Source organism: Rhinoderma darwinii, unplaced genomic scaffold (assembly GCF_050947455.1).
Source record: "Rhinoderma darwinii isolate aRhiDar2 unplaced genomic scaffold, aRhiDar2.hap1 Scaffold_657, whole genome shotgun sequence".
NCBI lineage: Eukaryota > Metazoa > Chordata > Amphibia > Anura > Rhinodermatidae > Rhinoderma > Rhinoderma darwinii.
The window spans coordinates 115,345-140,174 of NW_027464213.1; the positions used below are offsets into that span (position 1 = coordinate 115,345).

At 49.7% G+C, this 24,830-nt stretch overlaps 1 protein-coding gene across 2 annotated transcripts in view; it reads left to right on the plus strand.

Moving 5' to 3' along the window:
- The window catches only part of LOC142727954 (heat shock factor 2-binding protein-like), a 52,854-nt gene that overhangs the window by 26,157 nt on the left and 1,867 nt on the right, over positions 1–24,830 (plus strand). For both annotated transcript variants that reach the window (XM_075849073.1, XM_075849074.1), the window contains exons 2-3: positions 1,578–1,761; positions 12,095–12,177. In XM_075849073.1, the coding sequence (XP_075705188.1) occupies positions 1,578–1,761; positions 12,095–12,177 (267 nt within the window). The remainder of the gene's footprint in view (positions 1–1,577; positions 1,762–12,094; positions 12,178–24,830) is intronic.

Consider the following 24,830-nt stretch of genomic DNA (forward strand, 5'->3'; position numbering starts at 1 on the left):
ACATGAAGTGAAAGGCTAATACACGAAGAAGAGAAGAGTTTCCAGTTTCTTCCTGGAATCAAAGTCTGTCTGTCCTCGAGGAATTTTTGTTTGAAGGTGCCCTCATACAAATTTGCTCCCAGGTTCCTCGGACCTTTTGAGATCAAGTAACAGATAACCCTGTCTCCTATAATCTTCGGCTGCCTCCTACCCTCAGTATTCCTAACTCCTTTCATGTTTCTCTCCTGAAACCTGTGGTTCTGAACCGCTACAGTAAATCGCCTAGTTCTGCAGCTACTTCCAGCGGTTCTTCTGATGTGTTCGAGGTGAAGGAGATCCTGGACTATAAGAAAGTAGGAGGAAGGACTTTCTATTTAGTGGACTGGAGAGGGTTTGGTCCTGAGGACAAGTCCTGGGAGACAGAGGAGAACCTTAATGCCCCTACCCTCATTAAAAAATTCCTCTTACGCTCTGGACTCAAGACAAGGGTCGTAAGGGGGGGGGGGGCTGTACTGTAACGGCCACGGACCGTCGCCTCCCCATACCTCCCAACAGCCGTGACTGCTGACCTCTCTCTTTTTGCTGGCATCTCCCCCACAGGAGACGTCAGCACACGCGGCCACACCACTCTGTGATTTCCTCTAGGGTGCGCACGTGCTCGTCCCTGGCCTTAAAGGGCCAGCGCACACATGCATTTAATTATCCCTAGATCATCCTGGGCTATAAAAAGGGCAGAGCCACTCATTGCCTGAGCGTTGTTGTTGTATCCCCATGTTAGTCTTAGCAAATGGTCCCTTAGTTGTATCCTGTTCCCAGTGTTCCCGTATCCTGTAACCCGTAATACACCACGTTTGGTATCATCTGCCACGCCTGGTGTCATCTGCCACGCCTGCTGTCATATACCACGTCTGGTATCATCTGCCACGCCTGGCGTCATCTGCCACATCAAGTTCCATCCGTGCCATAGCCTCTGCTGGTCTCTTACAGTTACTCTTGTGCTAAGGACTTTGCATTGACTTTATAGACTGTTGTTTGGCCAGCTGCCTCTCCACTACATTGGTGCGGCCTAGTGGGTCCACATACCCCAAGATCGTGACACTATTCAGCTTTTATTGTTTAATTTAATAAAGATTTTTACAATTTCCTATATTTTTGTGTTATGTGGCATCAATTTTTTGTAGGTTTGTCATATGTTTATTGCTGCATTTAGGATTTAACCCTAGGCTCATCCCATATGGATGTTGTATGATACTTTTTTGCATTTGCGATACTGGATCCTTGCTGTTATTTTGGTTTATCCTCCATCATGAGCTGGGCTGAGTACCTAAGCCTGTCATGTTTGATACCCTGCATCCTCCACCATGCGCTGAGCCATGTATCTAAAATACTCTGCATCCTCCATCATGAGCTGGGCCAAGTATCAATGTCCATCATTTGAGATACTCTACTATGAGTATGACCAGGTATCTAAGCCATGTGAGCTGAGCCCTGTATCTAATCCCATTGTGTGTGATACTCTGCATAATGTGTATAAGGTGTCTTGAAATAGTTGAGGTCAAAGAATACTCCTGCCTATAACGGTCTATGTCTACATTCAGGTCCTGCCTTGTGATTGGCTGCTGTCAGAGATGTCTGGCCCCTTGGAGGCAGAGTTTTTATTGGTAAGAAGGCGAGACTTAGAGCGACTGACCACTGAAGTGATGCAGATGAAGGAATTTCTGCCCCAGATCCTGAACCAAGATCTGCTGGAGGGTGTCCAACGCCTGGAGGTGGCTGAGAGTGGTAAGTGGTGTCAGGAGGAGGATCTGTGACCTCCATCATGTCCGCAGCTCCGTGCACTGGACAGGGGGAGGCACAGCGCGCCTCCACTGTCTGCACATCTGCCCTCACACGCGACAATGAACCCTACCCCCACTATGACTTACCCTACATTCTCGAGTCTGGAATCATAGAGGAACGTCTTCTGTAGATAATCACATTATTTCCATCACGATACATGGAGTCCAGGTCAGACATTGTCCACGTTGTAAATGACAATTATAGGGGGATCCCTACATAGAGCCGGTCCCAACTGCGTCACGCAAATCTTACTAATCCAGAGTCATAAGAAAACCCAGGATATCAAGGAAGTAATACCACTGCTGCCTGTGGGCTACGGGAGGATCTACAGATATCTTACAAAGGTGTGTACTACTCCCCCCACAGGACAGGTGATAAATGTATGATTGCTGGGGCCCCACCGATCGTTTGTCCCGACCCTGTGATCGTGCAGTGAGGAGGATTCTGTGTGCGCTGACGCTCTAAGCAATGTCTACGGGGGCCGGTCCAATCAAAGTCCTCACTGTGATCGTGTAGCTATTGCGGATTTGCCCTTTTTTCTGCATTCCCCCTGACAAAAAATGTATAAAAGTTAAGAAATTAATTATATATGTACCCCAAAATAGCGCCAATTAAAACTACAATTCGTCCCGCATAAAACAAGCCATCCTATGACTACGGTGACAGAAAATTAAAAAAGTTAAGGCTCTCGGAATGCGATGACACAAAAATTATATTTTTTACATAAAAGTTGTTTTTATTGTAAAAAGTAATAAAACGTAAAAAAACAATATGAATTTGGTATCGCCTTATACCGACCCGCAGGATGAAGTCAACACGTTATTTATACCACACAGCGAATCCAAAAAAATACTAAAAACTATGACAAATCACTGTGTTTTTTACATTCCCCCTGAAAAAAAAAGTTGAATAAGTCTATATATATATATATACAGTGCAATGATGTCCAGCGTGGTGAGGAGATGGGGGCACAACGCTGGTAGGAGATGGGGGCACAACGCTGGTAAGAGATGGGGGCACAACGCTGGTAGGAGATGGGGGAACAACGCTGGTAGGAGATGGGGGCACAACGCTGGTAGGAGATGGGGGCACAACGCTGGTAAGAGATGGGGGCACAACGCTGGTAGGAGATGGGGGAACAACGCTGGTAGGAGATGGGGGCACAACGCTGGTAGGAGATGGGGGCACAACGCTGGTAGGAGATGGGGGAACAACGCTGGTAGGAGATGGGGGCATAATGCTGGTAGGAGATGGGGGCACAACGCTGGTAGGAGATCGGGGCACAACGCTGGTAGGAGATGGGGGCACAACGCTGGTAGGAGATGGGGGCACAACGCTGGTAGGAGATGGGGCACAACGCTGCTGGGCGACGGGGGCAAAATGCTGCTGGGAGACGATGGCTCAACGCTGCTGGGAGATGGGGGCACAATGCTGCTGGGAGATGGGGGCACAACGATGCTGGGAGATGGTGGCACAACTCTGCTGGGAGATGGGGGCACAATGCTGCTGGGAGTCGAGGGCACAACGCTGCTGGGAGATGGGGGCACCACGCTGCTGGGAGATGGGGGCACAACGCTGCTGGGAGATGGGGGCACAACTCTGCTGGGAGATGGGGGCACAATGCTGCTGGGAGACAAGGGCACAACGCTGCTGGGAGATGGGGGCACAATGCTGCTGGGAGATGGGGCCACAACGCTGCTGGGAGATGGGGTCACAATGCTGCTGGGAGATGGGGGCACAACGCTGCTGGGAGATGGGGGCACAAGTTAAATAAGTCTATATATTTATATACAGCGCAATGATCTCGAACGTGGTGAGGAGATGGGGGCACAACGCTGCTTGGAGATGGAGGCACAACGCTGAGAGGAGATGGGGGCACAACGCTGGTAGGAGATGGGGGCACATCGCTGCTGGGAGATGGGGGCACAACGCTGCTGGGAAATGGGGGCACAATGCTTCTAGGAGATGAGGGCACAACGCTGCTAGGAGATGGGGGCACAACACTGCTAGGAGATGGGGGCATTATGCTGCTGGGAGACGGGGGTACAACGCTGCTGGGAGACGAGGGCACAATGCTGCTAGGAGATGGGGGCACCATGCTGCTGGGAGATGGGGGAACATCGCTGCTGGGAGACGAGGGCACAACGCTGCTAGGAGATGGGGGCACAATGCTGCTAGGAGATGGGGGCACAATGCTGCTGGGAGATGGGGGCACAACGCTGCTGGGAGATGGGGGCATAACGCTGCTGGGAGATGGGGGCACAATGCTTCTGGGAGATGGGGGTACAACGCTGCTGGGAGATGGGGGCACAATGCTGCTGGGAGATGGGGCACAACGCTGCTGGGAGATGGGGGCACAATGCTGCTGGGAGATGGGGGCACAACGCTGCTAGGAGATGGGGGTACAACGCTGCTGGGAGATGGAGGCACAACACTGGTAGGAGATGGGGGCATAATGCAGGGTAGGAGATGGGGCACAATGCTGGTAGGAGATGGGGGTACAACGCTGGTAGGAGATGGGGGCACAACGCTGCTGGGAGATGGAGGCACAACACTGGTAGGAGATGGGGGCATAATGCAGGGTAGGAGATGGGGCATAATGCAGGGTAGGAGATGGGGCACAATGCTGGTAGGAGATGGGGGTACAACGCTGGTAGGAGATGGGGGCACAACGCTGCTGGGAGATGGAGGCACAACACTGGTAGGAGATGGGGGCATAATTCAGGGTAGGAGATGGGGCACAATGCTGGTAGGAGATGGGGGTACAACGCTGCTGGGAGATGGGGGCACAACGCTGCTGGGAGATGGAGGCACAACACTGGTAGGAGATGGGGGCATAATGCAGGGTAGGAGATGGGGCATAATGCAGGGTAGGAGATGGGGCATAATGCAGGGTAGGAGATGGGGCACAATGCTGGTAGGAGATGGGGGCACAAAGCAGGGTAGGAGATGGGGGCACAATGCTTGTAGGAGATGGGGGCATAACGCTGCTAGGAGATGGGGGCATAACGCTGCTGGGAGATGGGGGCACAACGCTGCTGGGAGATGGGAGCACTATGCTGCTAGGATATTGTCGTGTATTAAAAGAGGCCTGGACTCGCGGGACAGGGATGTAATATTACCACTTTACAAAGCATTAGTGAGGCCTCATCTAGAATATGCAGTTCAGTTCTGGGCTCCAGTTCATAGAAAGGATGCCCTGGAGTTGGAAAAAATACAAAGAAGAGCAACGAAGCTAATAAGGGGCATGGAGAATTTAAGTTATGAGGAAAGATTGAAAGAATTAAACCTATTTAGCCTTGAAAAAAGACGACTAAGGGGGGACATGATTAATTTATATGAATGGCACATACAAGAAATATGGTGAAATCCTGTTCCTTGTAAAACCCCCTCAAAACACAAGGGGGCGCTCCCTCCATCTGGAGAAAAAAAGGTTCAACCTGCAGAGGCGACAAGGCTTCTTTACCGTGAGAACTGTGAATCTATGGAATAGCCTACCGCAGGAGCCGTCACAGCAGGGACAGTAGACACCGCAGGAGCCGTCACAGCAGGGACAGGAGACACCGCAGGAGCCGTCACAGCAGGGACAGTAGACACCACAGGAGCTGTCACAGCAGGGACAGGAGACACCGCAGGAGCCGTCACAGCAGGGACAGGAGACACCGCAGGAGCCGTCACAGCAGGGACAGTAGATGGCTTTAAAAAAGGGTTAGATAATTTCCTAGAACAAAAAAGTATCAGCTCCTATGTGTAGAAATTTTTCCTTCCCTTTTCCCGTCCCTTGGTTGAACTTGATGGACATGTGTCTTTTTTCAGCCGTACTAACTATGTAACTATGTAACTATGTAACTATATAACTATGTAACTATGTAACTATGAGATGGAGGCACAACGCTGCTGGGAGATGAGGGCACAACGCATCTGGAAGATGGGGGCACAACGCTGCTGGGAGATGGGGGCACAATGCTGCTGGGAGATGGGGGCACAACGCTGCAAAGAGATGGGGGCACAACGCTGCTGGAAGATGGGGGCACAACACTGCTAGGAGATGGGGGCATAATGCTGCTGGGAGATGGGGGCACAATGCTGCTGGGAGATGGGGGCGCAACGCTGCAAAGAGATGGGGGCACAACGCTGCTGGAAGATGGGGGCACAACACTGCTAGGAGATGGGGGCATAATGCTGCTGGGAGATGGGGGCACAATGCTGCTGGGAGATGGGGGCACAACACTGCTGGGAGATGGGGGCACAGTGCTGATGGGAGATGGGGGCACAATGCTGCTGGGAGATGGGGGCACAGTGCTGATGGGAGATGGGGGCACAATGCTGCTGGGAGATGCGGGCACAATGCTACTGGAGGATGGGGGCACAATGCTGCTGGGAGATGGGGGCACAATGCTGCTGGGAGATGAGGACACAATGCTGCTGGGAGATGGGGGCACAATGCTGCTGGGAGATGGGGGCACAATGCTGCTGGGAGATGGGGGCACAATGCTGCTGGGAGATGGGGGCACAACGCTGCTGGGAGATGGGGGCACAATGCTTCTGGGAGATTGGGGCACAATGCTGCTGGGATTTGGGGGCACAACGATTCTGGGAGAGGTGTGCAGGGTACAAGGAATCTTAAAGAAGGCCATCACTCCATCCTGAAACTCCATGCCCTCTGGACGGGAATAGGCCCAAAGCTCCAAATGATGCAAGACCTCTGTAGGAGAAGCCGTCAATGGTGATCTCAGGCCTAGTGAGCTGTCCCGGTCACCTGTGAGTGTTATTATTATCTGCTAGATTTACCCCGGTCACCTGTGAGTGTTATTATTATCTGCTAGATCTGCCCCGGCCACCGGTGAGTGTTTTTATTATTTGCTAGATCTACCCCGATCACCTGTAAGTGTTATTATTATCTGCTAGATCTACCTCGGTCACCTGTGAGTGTTATTATTATCTGCTAGATCCACCCCGGTCACCTGTAAGTGTTATTATTATCTGCTAGATCTACCCCGGTCACCTGTGAGTGTTATTATTATCTGCTAGATCTACCCCGGTCACCTGTAAGTGTTATTATTATCTACTAGATCTGCCCTGTCACTTGTAAGTGTTATTATTATCTGCTAGATCTGCCCCGGTCACCTGTAAGTGTTATTATCTACTAGATCTGCTTGGTCCCCTGTAAGTGTTGTTATTATCTGCTAGATGTGCCCTGGTCACCTGTAAGTGTTATTATTATCTGCTAGATCTGCCCCGGTCACCTGTAAGTGTTATTATCTGCTAGATCTGCCCCGGTCACCTGTAAGTGTTATTATTATCTGCTAGATCTGCCCCGGTCACCTGTAAGTGTTATTATTATCTGCTAGATCTGCCCCGGTCACCTGTAAGTGTTGTTATTATTATCTGCTAGATCTGCCCCGGTCACCTGTAAATGTTATTATTGGGAAGTGGAAGCGTCGAGGAGCAACAGCAGCTCTGCCACGCAGACTCACAGGGTGGGGCTGTTGAAAGCTGAAGCGCGGCACCTGTAAAAATCGCCTATTCCCTGTTCTGTTACTCACTGCAGAGATCCAAACTGCCAGAACTGTGCGTCCGGAGCTTCAGAAGCCTAAGAGCACCATGCACAATGCCAAGCGGCAGCTGAAATAGTGTAAAGCTCACCGCCACTGGACTGTGGAGCAGTGTTATCTGGAGTGATGAATCACGGCTCACTGTCTGACCGTCTGATGGAGGAATCTGGGTGTGATGAATACCAGGAGCACTCTACCTACCGCAATGCGTCCTGACTACTGTAACATTAGGTGGAGGAGGGGTAATGCTCTGGGGTTGTTTTTCAAGGTTCTGCCCCTTATTTTCAGTGAAGGGTAATGTTAATGGTACATCATACAAAGACACGTTACATAATTGTTGCTTCCAATTTTGTGGGGTTTTGGCCCTTAAAGACAGAAAGCTCCATAAAGATATGTGGGGGAATTTATTATTAAACATTGTGTTAAAAAGTCGCAATTTGCACAGAAACTTTCTTTTTGATTTTTACGCCGACGCCCCAGCTTTAAAATAATTTAAAAAAAACAGTGGGCGTAACGTAGTGGGAGTAGCAGCAGGGCCAACCCCAGCCCAAAAAATGTACCATAAACTGGCGTAAATTATAGTGCTAATCAGCACCAGCTCACAGCTTCCGTGGATTTGATTTTCTGGTGCACGGACAGCCACACACACTACCGTTCAAAAGTTTAGGGTCACTTAGAAATGTCAATATTATTGCAAGAAAAGCACAGTTTTTTCAATGAAGATAACATGAAATGAATCAGAAATCCACTCTATACATTGTTAATGTGGTAAATTACTATTCTAGCTGCAAACGTCTGGTTTTTAATGCAATATCTACATAGGTGTATAGAGGCCATTCCCAGCAACCATCACTCCAGTGTTCTAATGGTACATTGTGTTTGCTGACTGTGTTAGAAGGCTAATGGATGATTAGAAAACACTTGAAAACCCTTGTGCAATTATGTTAGCACCGCTGTAAACAGTTTTGCTGTTTAGAGGAGCTATAAAACTGACCTTCCTTTGAGCTAGTTGAGAATCTGGAGCATTACATTTGTGGGTTCGATTAAACTCTCCAAATGGCTAGAAAAAGAGAGATTTCATGTGAAACGCGACAGTCTATTCTTGTTCTTAGAAATGAAGGCTATTCCATGTGAGAAATTGCCAAGAAACTGAAGATTTCCTACAACGGTGTGTACTACTCCCTTCAGAGGACAGCACACACAGGCTCTAACCAGAGTAGAAAGAGAAGTGGGAGGCCCCGCTGCACAACTGAGCAACAAGACAAGTACATTAGAGTCTCTAGTTTGAGAAATAGACGCCCCACAGGTCCTCAACTGGCAGCTTCATTAAATAGTACCCGCAAAACGCCAGTGTCAACGTCTACAGTGAAGAGGATACTCCGGGATGCTGGCCTTCAGGGCAGAGTGGCAAAGAAAAAGCCATATCTGAGACTGGCTAATAAAAGGAAAAGATTAATATGGGCAAAAGCTCAGACATTGGACAGAGGAAGATTGGAAAAAAGTGTTATGGACAGACGAATGGAAGTTTGAGGTGTTTGGATCACACAGAAGAACATTTGTGAGACGCAGAACAACTGAAAAGATGCTGGAAGAGTGCCGGACGCCATCTGTCAAGCATGGTGGAGGTCATGTGATGGTCTGGGGTAAAGTGGGAGATTTGTACAAGGTAAAAGGGATTGTGAATAAGGAAGGCTATCACTCCGCAACGCCATGCCATACCCTGTGGACAGCGCTTGATTGGAGCCAATTTCATCCTACAACAGGACAATGACCCAAAGCACCTCCAAATGATGCAAGAACTATTTAGGGAAGAAGCCGGCAGCCGGTATTCTATCTGTAATGAAGTGGCCAGCGCAGTCACCAGATCTCAACCCCATAGAGCTGTTGTGAGAGGAGCTTGACCGTATGGTACCCAAGAAGTGCCCATCAAGCCAATCCAACTTGTGGGAGGGGCTTCTGGAAGCATGGGGTGAAATGTCTCCCGGTGACCTCGGCAAATTAACAGCTAGAATGCCAAAGGTCTGCAATGCTGGAATTGCTGCAAATGGAGCGATGAAAGCAAAGTCTGAAGGAGAAAATTATTATTTCTAACCTTGTCAATGTCTGGACTATATTTTCTAGTCATTTTGCAACTCATTTGATAAATATAAGTGTGAGTTTTCATGGAAAACACAACATTGTCTGGGTGACCCCAAACTTTTGAACGGTAGTATACATGTATAATTTATTAACAGGCGCGCGCTTCTTAATAAATCAGCTGCGTCTTATACCAGTGTGTCCTATGAAACACCAGTCTTAATAAATTCCCCACAGGGGGTGAGGAGTTTAGTGTGGAGGAACTCGAGTGACTGCACAGAGTCCTGACCTCCACCCTATCCAAACCTTTGGATTGAATTGGAGTAGAGATTGCGATCCCGGCCCACTCCCCCAACATCAGTGTCTGACCTCACAATTTTCCACCGACCCCAAAATCTTGTGGAAATCCAACAAGCTCATGTAGGTGTGATTGAAGGGGTCCACATACGTTTGGCCAGATAGTGTAGATATCAACCAGGAGCTCCAGATAGAAGTTATCCCGGACATAGTGGATGTGGAGTTCAGCTTCTGCACTGGATAAAACCTGCGTTCCCCGGATTGTGGTCCTCTCTGGACTACCCCAGAACTGTTGGATTTGTGGATGGACCTCTTTATCTCATTGGACCTTTTGCCACATTCCTTATTGTTTATTGTAATAGCCTCTGTTGTGTCTTATGTGGACTTGGTGTCTGCGTTGTGTCATTTCCTATAATAATCCCGTAGCGGTGTCTCAGATATTTCTTTACATTACGTGATTGTGTTCTTTTTCATGGTAGTTGTGGTCTGGCATTACCTATCTCTGTGATCGTAGGGAATGTTCTGTCTGTTGTTTGTATGTCCTATCCGGTGGTGGGGATGTCTTGTGTCTCTCCGTGGTGAGGTGGCTTCTGTCTAGTGAGAGTGTTCTATGGTGGGGAATGTTCTGTCTGTGGTAATGCGAGGGGGATCTTGTCACTGTGTCCAGTTTGCATGTCCCGTCTCTGTTGTGGGGATCTTTCGGTTTGTGGTGGTTGTAAGGAGTCTTGTGGGTGTGTCCTGTCTCTGTGATGGGGTTCTTGTCTAATTGATGGTGGTTAGAGTGTCCTCTCTTTGTGGTGGTTGTAAGGAGTCTGGTGGGAGTGTTCTATCTCTGTCTGTAAAGGATCTGCCAGGCACAGCTTCGGGGTTAACTCCCAGAACTAATCAGTCAGCACCTGAGAATACATCCCTGAGACTGACTCCTGCTTCCACCATTCAGGCTGGCAGGCTTAGGAGTGGGAGAGCCTATCGTAACCTGGCCAGACTCAGCTAGCTCCCGCCCTCGGTCTATTTAAGCCTGCACTTCCTGTCCCTCGGTGCTTGTGATTCTTTCCTTGTGGTTTCCTGGCCCAGCTACAGCTCCTGCTATTTTTGATCCTGCTCCATACAGACCCTGGCTTACCGACTACTCTTCTGCTTTTCGTTTTGTACCTCGCACACTCCTGGCTTGACTCGGCTCGTTCACCACTCTGGTTGCTCACGGTGTTGCCGTGGGCAACGGCGCCTTTTCCTTGCTTGTGTTCCTTTGTATGTTTGTCGTGTTTGTCGGGCACTTACTGAGCGCAGGGACCGCCGCCCAGTTGTACCCCGTCGCCTAGGGCGGGTCGTTGCAAGTAGGCAGGGACAGAGTGGCGGGTAGATTAGGGCTCACTTGTCCGTCTCCCTACCCCCTGCCATTACACTGTCGTGGTGGTATCCTGTTTCTCCGTGGTGGTGGTGGTAAGGAGTCTGGTGGGAGTGTTCTATCTCTGTCATGGGGGTATCCTGTTTCTCTGTCTGTGGTGGTGGTAAGCAGTCTGGTGGGAGTGTTCTATCTCTGTCGTGGGGGTATCCAGTTTCTCTTTCTGTGGTGGTGGTAAGGAGTCGGGTTGGAGTGTTCTATATCTGTCATGGGGGTATCCTGTTTCTCGGTCTGTGGTGAGGGTAAGAAGTCTGGTGGGAGTGTTCTATCTGTCGTGGTGGTATCCTGTTTCTCGGTCTGTGGTGGGGGATAAGGAGTCTGGTGGGAGTGTTCTATCTCTGTCGTGGTGGTATCCTGTTTCTCCGTGGTGGTGGTAAGGAGTCTGGTGGGAGTGTTCTATCTCTGTCATGGGGGTATCCTGTTTCTCTGTCTGTGGTGGTGGTAAGGAGTCTGGTGGGAGTGTTCTATCTCTGTCATGGGGGTATCCAGTTTCTCTGTCTGTGGTGGTGGTAAGGAGTCTGGTGGGAGTGTTCTATCTCTGTCGTGGTGGTATCCTGTTTCTCTGTGGTGGTAAGGAGTCTGATGGGAGTGTTCTATCTCTGTCGTGAGGGTATCCTATTTCTCGGTCTGTGGTGGTGGTAAGGAGTCTGATGGGAGTGTTCTATCTCTGTCGTGAGGGTATCCTGTTTCTCGGTCTGTGGTGGTGGTAAGGAGTCTTGTGGGTGTGTCCTGTCTCTGTCGTGGGTGTGTCTGGTTTTTCACTACAAATACTGGGAGTAGGCTTCATGCTGTGACCTATACCTGTATTTTTCATTTTTCCTTTGTCATCATTCTGACCCTGGTAATCATTTGGCTCTTTCATTGCCATTCTGATTCTATCCCTATTGTTCTTTCTTGCTGCTGCACTGACCACTTAGTTCAGTCCACTTTGTGGTTTGCTCCTTAGCTCTGGAGGAGAGAGAACTGGACTGTGAACATATCAAGGCTCGATTACAGGCAACTCAGAGCGAATGTTTAAGAACAAAAGAAGTAAGTAAAGACCCTCAACAGAACACTTCTAATGACTGTTCTTTCACAGATCTCGCATCATATCAGTGGTGGAGTGTGTGGCGAGACGTGGAGATGGTCTCAGGTGTGGAATGTGTAGATGGATGTAGAGCTAGTGTCACGTGAGGAGTGTGTGACAGGACGTGGAGCTGGTGTCTGGTGAGGAGTGTGTGACAGGACATGGAGCTGGTGTCTGGTGAGTTGTGTGTGACAGGACATGGAGCTGGTGTCAGGTGAGGAGTGTGTGACAGGACGTGGAGCTGGTGTCTGGTGAGTGTGTGACAGGACGTGGAGCTGATGTCTGGTGAGGAGTGTGTGACAGGACGTGGAGCTGGTGTCAGGTGAGGAGTGTGTGACAGGACGTGGAGCTGATGTCTGGTGAGGAGTGTGTGACAGGACGTGGAGCTGGTGTCTGGTGAGGAGTGTGTGACAGGACATGGAGCTGGTGTCAGGTGGGGAGTGTGTGACAGGATGTGGAGCTGATGTCTGGTGAGGAGTGTGTGACAGGACGTGGAGCTGGTGTCAGGTGAGGAGTGTGTGACAGGACATGGAGCTGGTGTCACGTGAGGAGTGTGTGACAGGACATGGAGCTGATGTCTGGTGAGGAGTGTGCGACAGGACATGGAGCTGGTGTCAGGTGAGGAGTGTGTGACAGGACGTGGAGCTGGTGTCAGGTGAGGAGTGTGTGACAGGACGTGGAGCTGATGTCTGGTGAGGAGTGTGTGACAGGACGTGGAGCTGGTTTCACGTGAGGAGTGTGTGACAGGACATGGAGCTGATGTCTGGTGAGGAGTGTGTGACAGGACATGGAGCTGGTGTCAGGTGAGGAGTGTGTGACAGGACGTGGAGCTGGTGTCAGGTGAGGAGTGTGTGACAGGACGTGGAGCTGGTGTCAGATGAGGAGTGTGTGACAGGACGTGGAGCTGATGTCAGGTGAGGAGTGTGTGACAGGACGTGGAGCTGGTGTCAGGTGAGGAGTGTGTGACAGGACGTGGAGCTGGTGTCAGGTGAGGAGTGTGTGACAGGACATGGAGCTGATGTCTGGTGAGGAGTGTGTGACAGGACGTGGAGCTGGTGTCAGGTGAGGAGTGTGTGACAGGACGTGGAGCTGGTGTCAGATGAGGAGTGTGTGACAGGACGTGGAGCTGATGTCAGGTGAGGAGTGTGTGACAGGACGTGGAGCTGGTGTCTGGTGAGGAGTGTGTGACAGGACATGGAGCTGGTGTCAGGTGGGGAGTGTGTGACAGGACATGGAGCTGGTGTCAGGTGAAGAATGTTTGACAGGACGTAGAGTTGGTGTCAGGTGAGTAATGTGTAAGAGGATGTGGGGCTGGTGTCAGGTTGGAATGGGTGACAGGACGTGGAGCTGGTATCAGATATAGAGTGTGTGACAGGACTTGGGCTGATGTCAGGTGGGGAGTGTGTGGTAGGATGTGTAGCTGGTGTCAGGTGAGGAGTCTATGTCAGGACGAGGAGCTGGTGTCATGGGAGTGTGTAACAGGACATGGTGCTGGGGTCAAGTGGGGAGTGTGTGACAGGACATGGATCTGGGGTCAGGTGGGGAGTGCGTGACAGGACATGGAGCTGGTGTCAGGTGAGGAGTGTGTGACAGAACGTGGAGCTGGTGTCAGGTGAGGAGTGTGTGACAGGACATGGAGCTGGTGTCAGGTGAGGAGTGTGTGACAGAACGTGGAGCTGGGGTCAGGTGAGGAGTGTGTGACAGGATGTGGAGCTGGTGTCAGGTGAGGAGTGTGTGGGAGGATGTGGAGCTGGGGTCAGGTGAGGAGTGTGTGACAGAACGTGGAGCTGGGGTCAGGTGAGGAGTGTGTGACAGGACATGGAGCTGGTGTCAGGTGAGGAGTGTGTGACAGAACGTGGAGCTGGGGTCAGGTGAGGAGTGTGTGACAGGTTGTGGAGCTGGTGTCAGGTGAGGAGTGTGTGGGAGGATGTGGAGCTGGTGTCAGGTGAGGAGTATGTGACAGTGTCATGTCCGTGGCTGCGGGCTGTCAGCTCCAATCTCCCCCTGACAGCTGCAGCCACGAGTCGGCAAGCGCTGGCCCCAGCCTCCTCGTCAGGAGACGCCAGCGCTCGCTTCCACTCACCTCAGTCGGATCCCGTAGGGTGCGCGCGCACGCTCGTGCCCGCTCTTAAATGGGCAGCGTGCGCACCGGACTTTAACCCCTTAAGGACGCAGCCTAGTTTTGGCCTTAAGGCTCAGAGCCCATTTTTCAAATCTGACATATTTCACTTTATGTGGTAATAACGTCGGAATGCTTAAACCTACCCAAGCGATTCTGAGATTGTTTTCTCGTGACACATTGGGCTTCATGTTCGTGGTAAAATGTGGTCGATATATTCAGTGTTTATTGGTGAAAAATTGCAAAATGTAGAGAAAATTTTGAAAAAATTGCATTTTTCAGAATTTAAATGCATCTGCTTGAAAAACAGACGGTTATACCACCCACAATAGTTACTAGTTCACATTTCCCATATGTCTACTTTAGATTGGCATCGTTTTTTGAACATTCTTTTATTTTTCTTGGACGTTACAAGACTTAGAACATAAACAGCAATTTCTCATATTTTTAAGAAAATTTCAAAAGCCTTTTTTTTAAGGTACCTCTTGAGTTCTGAAGTGGCTTTGTGGGGCCTATGTATTAGAAACCCTGATAAAACACCCCATTTTAAAAACTAGACCCCTCAAAGTATTCAAAACAGCAGTTAGAAAGTTTTTTAACCCTTCAGGCATTTCACAGGAATTAAAGCAAAGTGGAGGTGAAATTTGCAAATTTCATTTTTCTTGCTGAATTTCAATTTTATTCATTTTTTTTTCTGTAACAAAGAAGGTTTTATCAGAGAAATACTACTAAATATGTATTGTCCAGATTCTGCAGTTTTTAGAAATGTCCCACATGTGGCTCTACTGCGCTCGTGGAATAAAACACAAGCCCTAGAAGCAAAGAAGCACCTGGTGCATTGTGAGGCCTCTTTTTTATTAGAATATATTTTAGGCAGCATGCCGGGTTTGAAGAGGTGTTGAGGTGTCAAAACAGTAGGAATCCCCCAATAGTGACCCCATTTTGGAAACTACACCCCTCAAGGAATTCATTTAGGGTTGTTGTTACCATTTTGACCGCACAGTTTTTTCACAGCACGTATTTGAATTGGGCTCTGAAATGAAAAAAATGACATTTTTTCCAATAAAATGTCATTTGTGATAAAAATTTCTTATTTTCACAGGGAACAAAATACCCCATTTTGTTGCCCAATTTGTCCTTAGTGCAGCAATACCCCATTTGTGGTGATAAACTGCCGTTTGGGCCCATGGGAGGGCTCAGAAGGAAAGGAGCGCTGTGTGTTTGTTGGAGTACAGATTTTGCTGGATTGGTTTTCGGGTGCCATGTCGCATTTGCAGAGCCCCAGAGGTATCAAAGCAATGGAAACCCACCAAAAGTGACCCCATTTTGGAAACTACACCCCTCAAGGAATTCATTTATGGGTGTTGTGACCATTTTGACCCCATAGTTTTTTCACAGAACTTATTTGAATTGGGCTGGGAATGAAAACAAAATTATTTTTTTCAAATAATATGTAGTTTTGGCTGAAAATTTCTTATTTTTACAAGAAACAAAATACCCCATTCTGTTGCACAATTTGTTCTGAGTGCCGCAATACCCCATTTGTTGTGATAAACTGCCGTTTGGGCCCATGGAAGGGCTCAGAAGGAAAGGACCACCATTTGGCCTACTGGGGATTTTCTAGTGCGAAGTCATGTATGCAGAAGCCCCTGAGGTACCAGTACAGTTGAAACCCGCAAGAAGTGACCCCGTTTTAAAAACTACACCCTTAAGGCATTCATATAGAGGTGTAGTGAGCATTTTGACCGGAGACCTACACCCCATAAACTGTAATGTGGGTTCTCCCGGGTATGGCAATACCCTACATGTGGCTGTTATCAGCTGCCTGGGCACACAGCAGGGCCCAGAGGGGAAAGACGTGGGGGGATAAGCTGTGTGGAGTGCATCAGGGTAAGTAAAATTGGGGTAAATTATAAACCAAGGGATGTATGATCAATTTTAAAACACTCTTTCATACAGAGCTCTGGTTATTCGGGACACGTGTCACATTGATATATTGTATAATCCCTTATCGCCCTCTTATAACAGACTTTGCACCTCTTTTGACTTTTTCCCTTCTTGCCAGTTTGGGAAACTTCTCATGGAAAGTGTTGCCCTGGTACGATGCGTGTGGCCCCGCTTCCAGAAGTACTGGGTGCCCCCCCTTCTTGGTCCCTAAAGATTAGGTTCTTGATAATCACCTCTTGAAATTCCAGGAAAGTTCCCGTCTGGCCTGCACATCGATGTAGCACGTACGCATTGTACAAAGCCATCTGTATGATGTGCCCGGCCAGCTTCTTATACCACACCGCATGGCGCTGTAGGGCTTCAGGGCTTGATCTTACAAGTCCATCCCTCCCATGTACCTATTGCAGTCCAGGATGCAGTCTGGTTTGGGGGTGGCCTTCCCTTCATATAGCCTAAACCTGTAGGTATACCCTGATGCACTCTCACACCTTATACATCTTCACGCCATACCTTGCCCTCTTACCTGGCAGGTACTGGCGGAATTGAACCCTCCCTTTAAAATGTACCAGGGACTCATCAATAGAAATACACTTCTCGGGGGTGTATGCTTGGGAAAACCAGGCACTGGAACGGTCTAATAGGGGTCTCCGTTTATACAAACGGTCAAAACTGGGGTCATCTCGGGGTGGGCACGGCTCATTATCAGTATAATGTGAGAAGTGAAGTATTGCCTCAATTATTTATTTTTTTAGGTTCCAGTTCAGTTCTGAAGTTGCTTTGAGGGGCCCATATATTAGAAACCCCTATGAAATACCCCATTTTAGAAACTAGACCCCTCAAAGTATTCACAACAGCATTTAGAAAGTTTATGAACCCTTTAGGTGTTTCACAAAAATTTAGAGCAAAGTAGAGGTGAAATTTACATTTTTTTTTTGTCAGAAAATCCTCTTTATACCATTTTTTTTATAACACAAAAGGATTTATCAGTGAAACGCAACTCAATATTTATTGCCCAGATTCTGCCGTTTAGAGAAATATCCCACATGTGGCCCTAGTGCGGTCATGGACTGAAGCACCGGCCTCAGAAGCAAAGGAGCACCTAGTGGATTTTGATGCCTCTTTTTTATTACGCACCATGTCCGGTTTGAAGAGGTCTTGTGGTGCCAAAACATTGGGAACCCCCCAAAAGTGACCCCAATTTGGAAACTAGACCCCTTGAGGAATCCATTGTAGTTTTCTTGGGGTGCATGCGGCTTTTTGATCAGTTTTTATTCTATTTTTAGGTGGCGTGGTGACTAAAAAACAGCAATTGTACGATTGTTTTTTTTTTCGTTTTTTTTTTTACAGCGTTCTCCGTGCGCTATAAATGACATATTCACGTTATTCTGCGGGGCGATACGATTACGGCGATACCAGATGTTTATAGTTATTACAGCGTCTCCGTGCAGTATAAATGACATATTCACTTTATTCTGCGGGGCGATACGATTACGGCGATACCAGATGTTTATAGGTTTTTTTATGTCTTATGGCGTTTGCACAATAAAATACGTTTTGTAAACAATCATTCACTTTTTGTGTTTCCTTATTCTAAGAGCCATAACGTTTTTATTTTTCCATCAATAAAGCCGTGCGAGGACTTATTTTTTGCGTAACGAACTGTAGTTTCGATCAGGACCATTTTTCGGTACATGCGACTTTTTGATCTCTTTTTATTCCATTTTTTGGGAGGTGAAGTGACCAAAGAATTGTGATTGTGGTTCGGTTTATTATTATTTTATTTTACGGCGTTCAACGTGCGGGATAAATAATGAAATAATTTTGTAGATCAGGCCGTTACGGACGCGGCGATACCAATTATGTATAGTTTATTTGTTTGTTTATATATTTTTAAGAATAATAAAGGACTGATAAGGGAAAAAGGGGGATTTTAACTTTTATTACTTTTAAAACTTTTATTTTCTTATTTTTACACATCTTTTTTTAACTTTTTTTAACTTTATTACTTTGTCCCACTAGGGGACTTGAGGGCAGGAGGCCCTGATCGCTATTCTAATACACTGCACTACATGCGTAGTGCAGTGTATTAGAACTGTCAGCTACTCACTGACAGCAAGCATAGTGGGTCCTGACGTTGTCAGGACCCACTAGGCTTCCGTCTATGGCATAGCCGGATGCCATTGTTTGGTGTCCGGTTGCCATAGTCACCATCGCCGGCCGCTATCGCGTAGCAGGCCGGCGATGGCAGCTTAACCCCTAAAAAGCCGCGATCTCTATAGAACGCGGCTTTTAAGGGGTTAATCAGCGGGGACACAGCGATCGGTCCCCGCTGTAGGAGCTGTGACAGCTGCTGAACAAGACAGCAGCGTCACAGCTCCTGTATGTGTCGGGAGGACGGCCGAAACGGCCGTTACTCCCGAGACGTACTATTACGGCATGGAGCGCTAACGATACAGCTGCCATGACGTAATAGTACGTCAAGGAGCGGGAAGGGGTTAATGAACATCAGGCTGTGAGTACCCTGGAGTATAAGAGGGGTCCAGCCCCCTGCTTTGATGCCTGAGCATTGTTGTTGTTTCCTAGTTTGTCTATGTGATGGCCTCCCAGTGTGTTCCTGTTCCCTGCATTCCGTACTATCCTGGTCGAGCACTGTGCTGAGCCAAAGTCGTGCCGTGCTGTATACCACGCCTGTCCTGCTTCTCCACGCCTGACGTCTGCCTGCTGCCTAGTTCCAGCCGAGCCTGTCTTGCTACTGTCCGAGCTGCCACACGTACCCTATACGAACTATAGACATTGACCTGCGCCCTGTTGGCCAGCTGCCATACCGTCAAGGCGGTACGGCCCTGTGGGTCCACAGACCCTTCGTCACAGTACGCTCAGGCCATGGACCCCGCTGGCCAATTCGAGACCATGACAACGTCTTAAGAGATGCGGGCCGATATGCTGGACCTCCGGTCTCGACAGGATCAACTCCCCCAGGAGTTGAGCATTCTTGCACGTCGGCAGGAGGCACAAGCTGCCATTCCTCCTACTACACCTCCTGGCAGTGTTGATCCTCAGACTACACCTCTTGGTAGTGTTGACCCGCATGTTTCTTTGCCACTTCCTAACCGCTATCATGGAGACGCAAGTACCTGTCGTGGATTTCTGAATCAGTGCCAGATCCACTTCAGTCTGTATAATAGGACATTTTCGTCTGATGGCGCAAGGGTCGCTTTCATCATCTCACTCCTCACTGGCAAGGCTCTTGCATGGGCGAACCCTATCTGGGAGAGACAAGGACCAGAGACCCGTGACTTCCAAGCCTTCCTCCGGACTTTTCGTTTTGGTTTTTGAGGAGCCTGGTCGGGTCTCATCTGTAGCGGCCTCTTTGATTAACCTACACCAAGGAGACACCACCGTGAGTGAGTACGCCATCCACTTCTGCACCCTGGCGGGAGAACTGTTATGGAACAATGAGGCCCTGGTAGCTGCATTCTGGCATGAACTGGCTCCTAAAATTAAGGACAAACTTGCCGCTCGAGATCTGCCGTCTACCCTGGATGACCTCATCCTTCTGGCTGCCCGGATTGATATGCGAATCCGAGAACGCCTTCAAGAGGTTCGTCGGGAGGGAGTTCTTCCTAGTCTGGTTCCTACTTTGCAGCAACCCCTGCTGTCTTCAGATGTCGATCCTCCTAAGGAGTCTGTGATAATGGACCAGTGTAAGCTATCCACCCAGGAGAGACAACGCAGACGCACATCTGGACTCTGTCTTTATTGCGGCCTCGGTGGCCATCCTGTGCGCATGTGTCCCCAAAGATCCCAAAGCCTAGGGTTGCTTGGAGTGACAACCTTGGGTAAGAGAGGACTTCCGTCTAAATTGTCCATACCTGTGACCATAGTGTTCGGTGAGAGAACGCATCAGGTCTCTGCGTATCTGGACTCTGCATCCGCTGCTAATTTCATCCGTAGAGACCTGGTGGACCTTCTGCAATTACCCACCACCTCTCTGGAGAGCCCGTTGTCAGTTGCTTCAGTAAATGGACTACCTCTGCCAGACCCAGTTATAGCTGTGACCAAGTCGCTGAGGCTCCAAGTAGGAGCTCTTCACTCCGAACTTCTGTCGTTCTATGTCCTATCCAAAGCTGTTAACCCTGTGTTGCTGGGCCTGCCTTGTCTCCGACTGCATGCCCCAGCCCGGGACTGGAATTCTGGGGAGGTTCTCCAGTGGGGCCCTGAGTGTCAAAGCCGTTGCCTGGTGCAGATTCGTTCAGCTCAGCCTTCTCTGCCTCGGTCATTGGCAGGTTTGCCAAGTCATTATGCTGCATTTTCGGACGTCTTCAGCAAGAGGGAGGCTGAGACATTGCCTCCACATCGGGCGTATGACTGCCCTATCGAACTGATTCCTGGTGCATCGCTTCCCCGTGGTAGTGTATATCCTCTCTCCTTGCCAGAGACTCTGTCCATGTCCACCTATGTGAAAGAGAACTTGGAGGGTGGCTTCATACGAAAGTCTTCCTCCCCGGCTGGAGCCGGGTTCTTTTTCGTCAAAAAGAAAGATGCTCTCTTCGTCCTTGTATCGACTACTGAGGTCTCAACCAACTCACGGTGAAGAATAAATATCCGTTGCCACTGATCTCAGAAATGTTTGATCGTATACGTGGTGCCAAGATTTTCTCTAAACTAGACCTGCGTGGGGCTTACAACCTAGTCCGAATTCGCCAGGGTGACGAATGGAAGACGGCATTTTACACCCGTGATGGACTCTATGAGTATCTAGTAATGCCCTTCGGCCTGTGCAATGCTCCCGTGGTCTTCCAGGAGTTTGTCAATTACATTTTCCGTGACCTCCTCTATGTTTGTGTAGTGGTCTATCTTGATGACATCTTGATTTTTTCTCCAGATCCGGTGACGCATCAGAAACATGTCCGTCAAGTTCTGCTACGGTTAAGGGAGAATCGTCTGTACGCCAAGTTGGAGAAGTGCGTGTTTGACAGAGATGCTCTACCCTTCCTGGGCTACATCATCTCGAATCGAGGTCTCAAGATGGATCCTGAGAATGTAAAGTCCGTCCTGCAATGGCCACGCCCTTAAGGCTTGAGGGCCATACAGTGCTTTTTGGGATTCGCCAATTTTTACAGAAAGTTTATTTCAAACTTGCCCTCACTGACTTCTCCTATCTCTAACCTCACTAAGAAGGGTATGAACGCCAAGGTGTGAACTCCCGAGGCAGAGTCCGCATTGAATAGCCTGAAGAGTGCCTTCACGTCAGCCTCTATCCTCCATCATCCGGATGTCTCTCTGCAGTTCTCGTTGGAGGCGGACGCATCCTCTGTCGGTGTTGGTGCACTCCTGTTCCAGAGAGGTCCTAAGGGCAAGTCAATGGTATGTGGATATTTCTCTAAGCTCATTTTCTTCCGCAGAACGCAACTACTCGATTGGGGATCGGGAGTTACTGGCCATCAAATTGGCTCTGGAAGAGTGGAGACATCTACTGGAGGGCGCAGCTCATCCGATCCTAATTTTTACAGACCACAAGAATCTGACCTACCTCCAGACGGCCCAACGGCTGAACCCTCGTCAGGCTAGGTGGTCACTGTTCTTTACCAGGTTCCAGTTTGAGCTCGGCCAACTAGAATGTGAGGGCCGATGCCTTGTCCAGGTCTTTAGAGACGGAAGACACCATGGAGATTCCACAGAGCATTATTGGTCCGTCTTGTATTGTTTCTGTCAATCCCCTGCAAGTTGGGGACATTCCTCCAGGCAGGACTTTTGTGTGCCTGGCTAATCGAGGAAGAATCCTCCGCTGGGCACACTCCTCTAGACTGGCAGATCACGCGGGGGTCCGTAAGACCCAGGATCTGATTGCTCGTAATTTCTGGTGGCCCACGCTGCCCAAGGACATTATGGACTTTGTTTCTTCCTGTTCTGTATGTGCAGCCAACAAGGTCGCTCACTCCAGACCTGCTGGTCTGCTCCAGCCCTTGCCTGTGCCCAATGCTCCCTAGCAGCATATAGCTATGGACTTTATTACGGACCTGCCCCTCTCTACTGGATGCAGTACAGTCTGGATGGTGGTGGATCGGTTTTCGAAGATTGCCCACTTCGTTCCTCTGACCGGTCTTCTTTCTGCTCCTCAGCTGGCCTAACTATTTATCCAACACATCTTCCGCCTGCACGGCTTGCCGCAGCATATTGTGTCTGATCGGGGGGTTCAGTTTACCTCAAAGTTCTGGAGAGCCCTCTGCGGACTCCTCGGTGTGAAGTTGGACTTTTCCTCAGCCTACCATCCTCAGTCCAATGGTCAGGTCGAGGGGATCAATCAGATCTTGGAGAACTACCTACGCCACTTCATCTCCAAGCAGCATGATGACTGGGTGCAGCTGCTTCCGTGGGCTGAGTTCTCATATAATAATCAAACCAGCGAGTCCACAAGGAATACACCGTTCTTCATTATCTACGGCCAACACCCACAAATTCCTCTCCCGGTCCCCGATACTTCCGAGGTACCAGCGGCTGACTCCGCTTTTAGAGACTTCAGGCAGATCAAGCAGCGGACATCCTAATGGCAGTCGACCGCATGAAACGGAAGGCTGACACAAGGAGAAGAGAACCCCCTCAATTTCTCCCTGGCACGAAGGTCTGGCTGTCTTCTAGGAATATCTGACTAAGGGTGCCATCATGCAAATTTGCTCCCAGGTTCCTCGGACCCTTCGAGATCCTACAGCAGATCAACCCTGTCGCCTACAAGCTTCGGCTGCCTCTTACCCTCAAGATCCCCAACTCCTTCCATGTCTCCCTCCTGAAGCCGGTGGTTCTGAACCGCTATACCAAAACTCCTAGCCCTGCGGTTGCCTCCAGCGGCCCTTCAGACACCTTTGAGGTTAAGGAGATCTTGGACACCGAAAAAGTGAGAGCAAAGACTTTTTATTTTGGTGGATTGGAGGGGGTTTGGTCCTGAAGAGAGGTCCAGGGAGCCAGAGGAGAACCTCAATGCTCCTACTCTTCTAAAGAAGTTTCTCTCTCGCTTTGGTCCCAAGAAGAGGGGGCGTAAGAGGGTGGATACTGTAATGTCTGCGGCTGCGGGCCGTCAGCTCCAATCTCCCCTTGACAGCCGCAGCCACGAGTCGGCAAGTGCTGGCCCCAGCCTCCTCCTCTTGAGACACCAGCGCTCGCTTCCACTTACCTCAGCCGGATCCCATAGGGTGCGCGCGCGCACTCGTGCCCGCTCTTAAAGGGGCAGCGCGCGCACCGGACTTTAAAGAACATCAGGCCGTGAGTACCCTGGACTATAAGAGGGGTCCAGCCCCCTGCTTTGATGCCTGAGCGTTGTTGTTGTTTCCTAGTTTGTCTATGTGATGGCCTCCTAGTTTGTTCTTGTTCCTGTTTCCTGCATTCCGTACTATCCTGATTGAGTACTGTGCTGAGCCAAAGTCGTACCATGCTGTATACCACGCCTGTCCTGCTTCACCACGCCTGACTTCTGCCTGCTGCCTAGTTCCAGCCGAGCCTGCCTTGCTACTGTCCGAGCTGCCACAGGTACTCTATACGAACTATAGACATTGACCTGCGCCCTAATGGCCAGCTGCCATACCGTCAAAGCGGTACGGCCTAGTGGGTCCACAGACCCTTCGTGACAGACAGGACGTGAAGCTGATGTCAGGTCAGTTGTGTGTGACAGGACATGGAGCTGGTGTCAGGTGGGTAATGTGGGGGAGGACGTGGAGCTGGTGTCAGGTTGGGAATTTGTGACAGGATGTGGCGCTGGTGTCAGGTAAGGAGTGTGTGACAAGATTTGGAGCTGGTTTCAGGTGGGGAGTGTGTGACAGGACGTGGAGCTGGTGTCAGGTGAGGAGTGTGTGACAGGACATGGAGCTGGTGTCTGGTGAGGAGTGTGTGACAGGACATGGAGCTGGTGTCAGGTGAGGAGTGTGTGACAGGACTGGAGCTGATGTCAGGTGAGGAGTGTGTGACAGGACATGGAGCTGGTGTCAGGTGGGTAATGTGGGGGAGGACGTGGAGCTGGTGTCAGGTTGGGAATTTGTGACAGGATGTGGCGCTGGTGTCAGGTAAGGAGTGTGTGACAAGATTTGGAGCTGGTGTCAGGTGAGGAGTGTGTGGGAGGATGTGGAGCTGGTGTCAGGTGAGGAGTGTGTGACAGGACATGGAGCTGGTGTCTGGTGAGGAGTGTGTGACAGGACATGGAGCTGGTGTCAGGTGAGGAGTGTGTGACAGGACTGGAGCTGATGTCAGGTGAGGAGTGTGTGACAAGACATGGAGCTGGTGTCAGGTGAGGAGTGTGTGACAGGATGTGGAGCTGGTGTCAGGTGAGGAGTGTGTGACAGTATGTGGATCTGGTGTCAGGTGAGAAGTGTGTGACAGGATTTGGAGCTGGTTTCAGGTGGGGAGTGTGTGACAGTATGTGGAGCTGGTGTCAGGTGAGTGTGTGACAGGACGTGGAGCTGGTGTCAGGTGGGGAGTGTGTGACAGGATGTGGAGCTGATGTCAGGTGAGGAGTGTGTGACAGGACTGGAGCTGATGTCAGGTAGGTAATGTGGGGGAGGACGT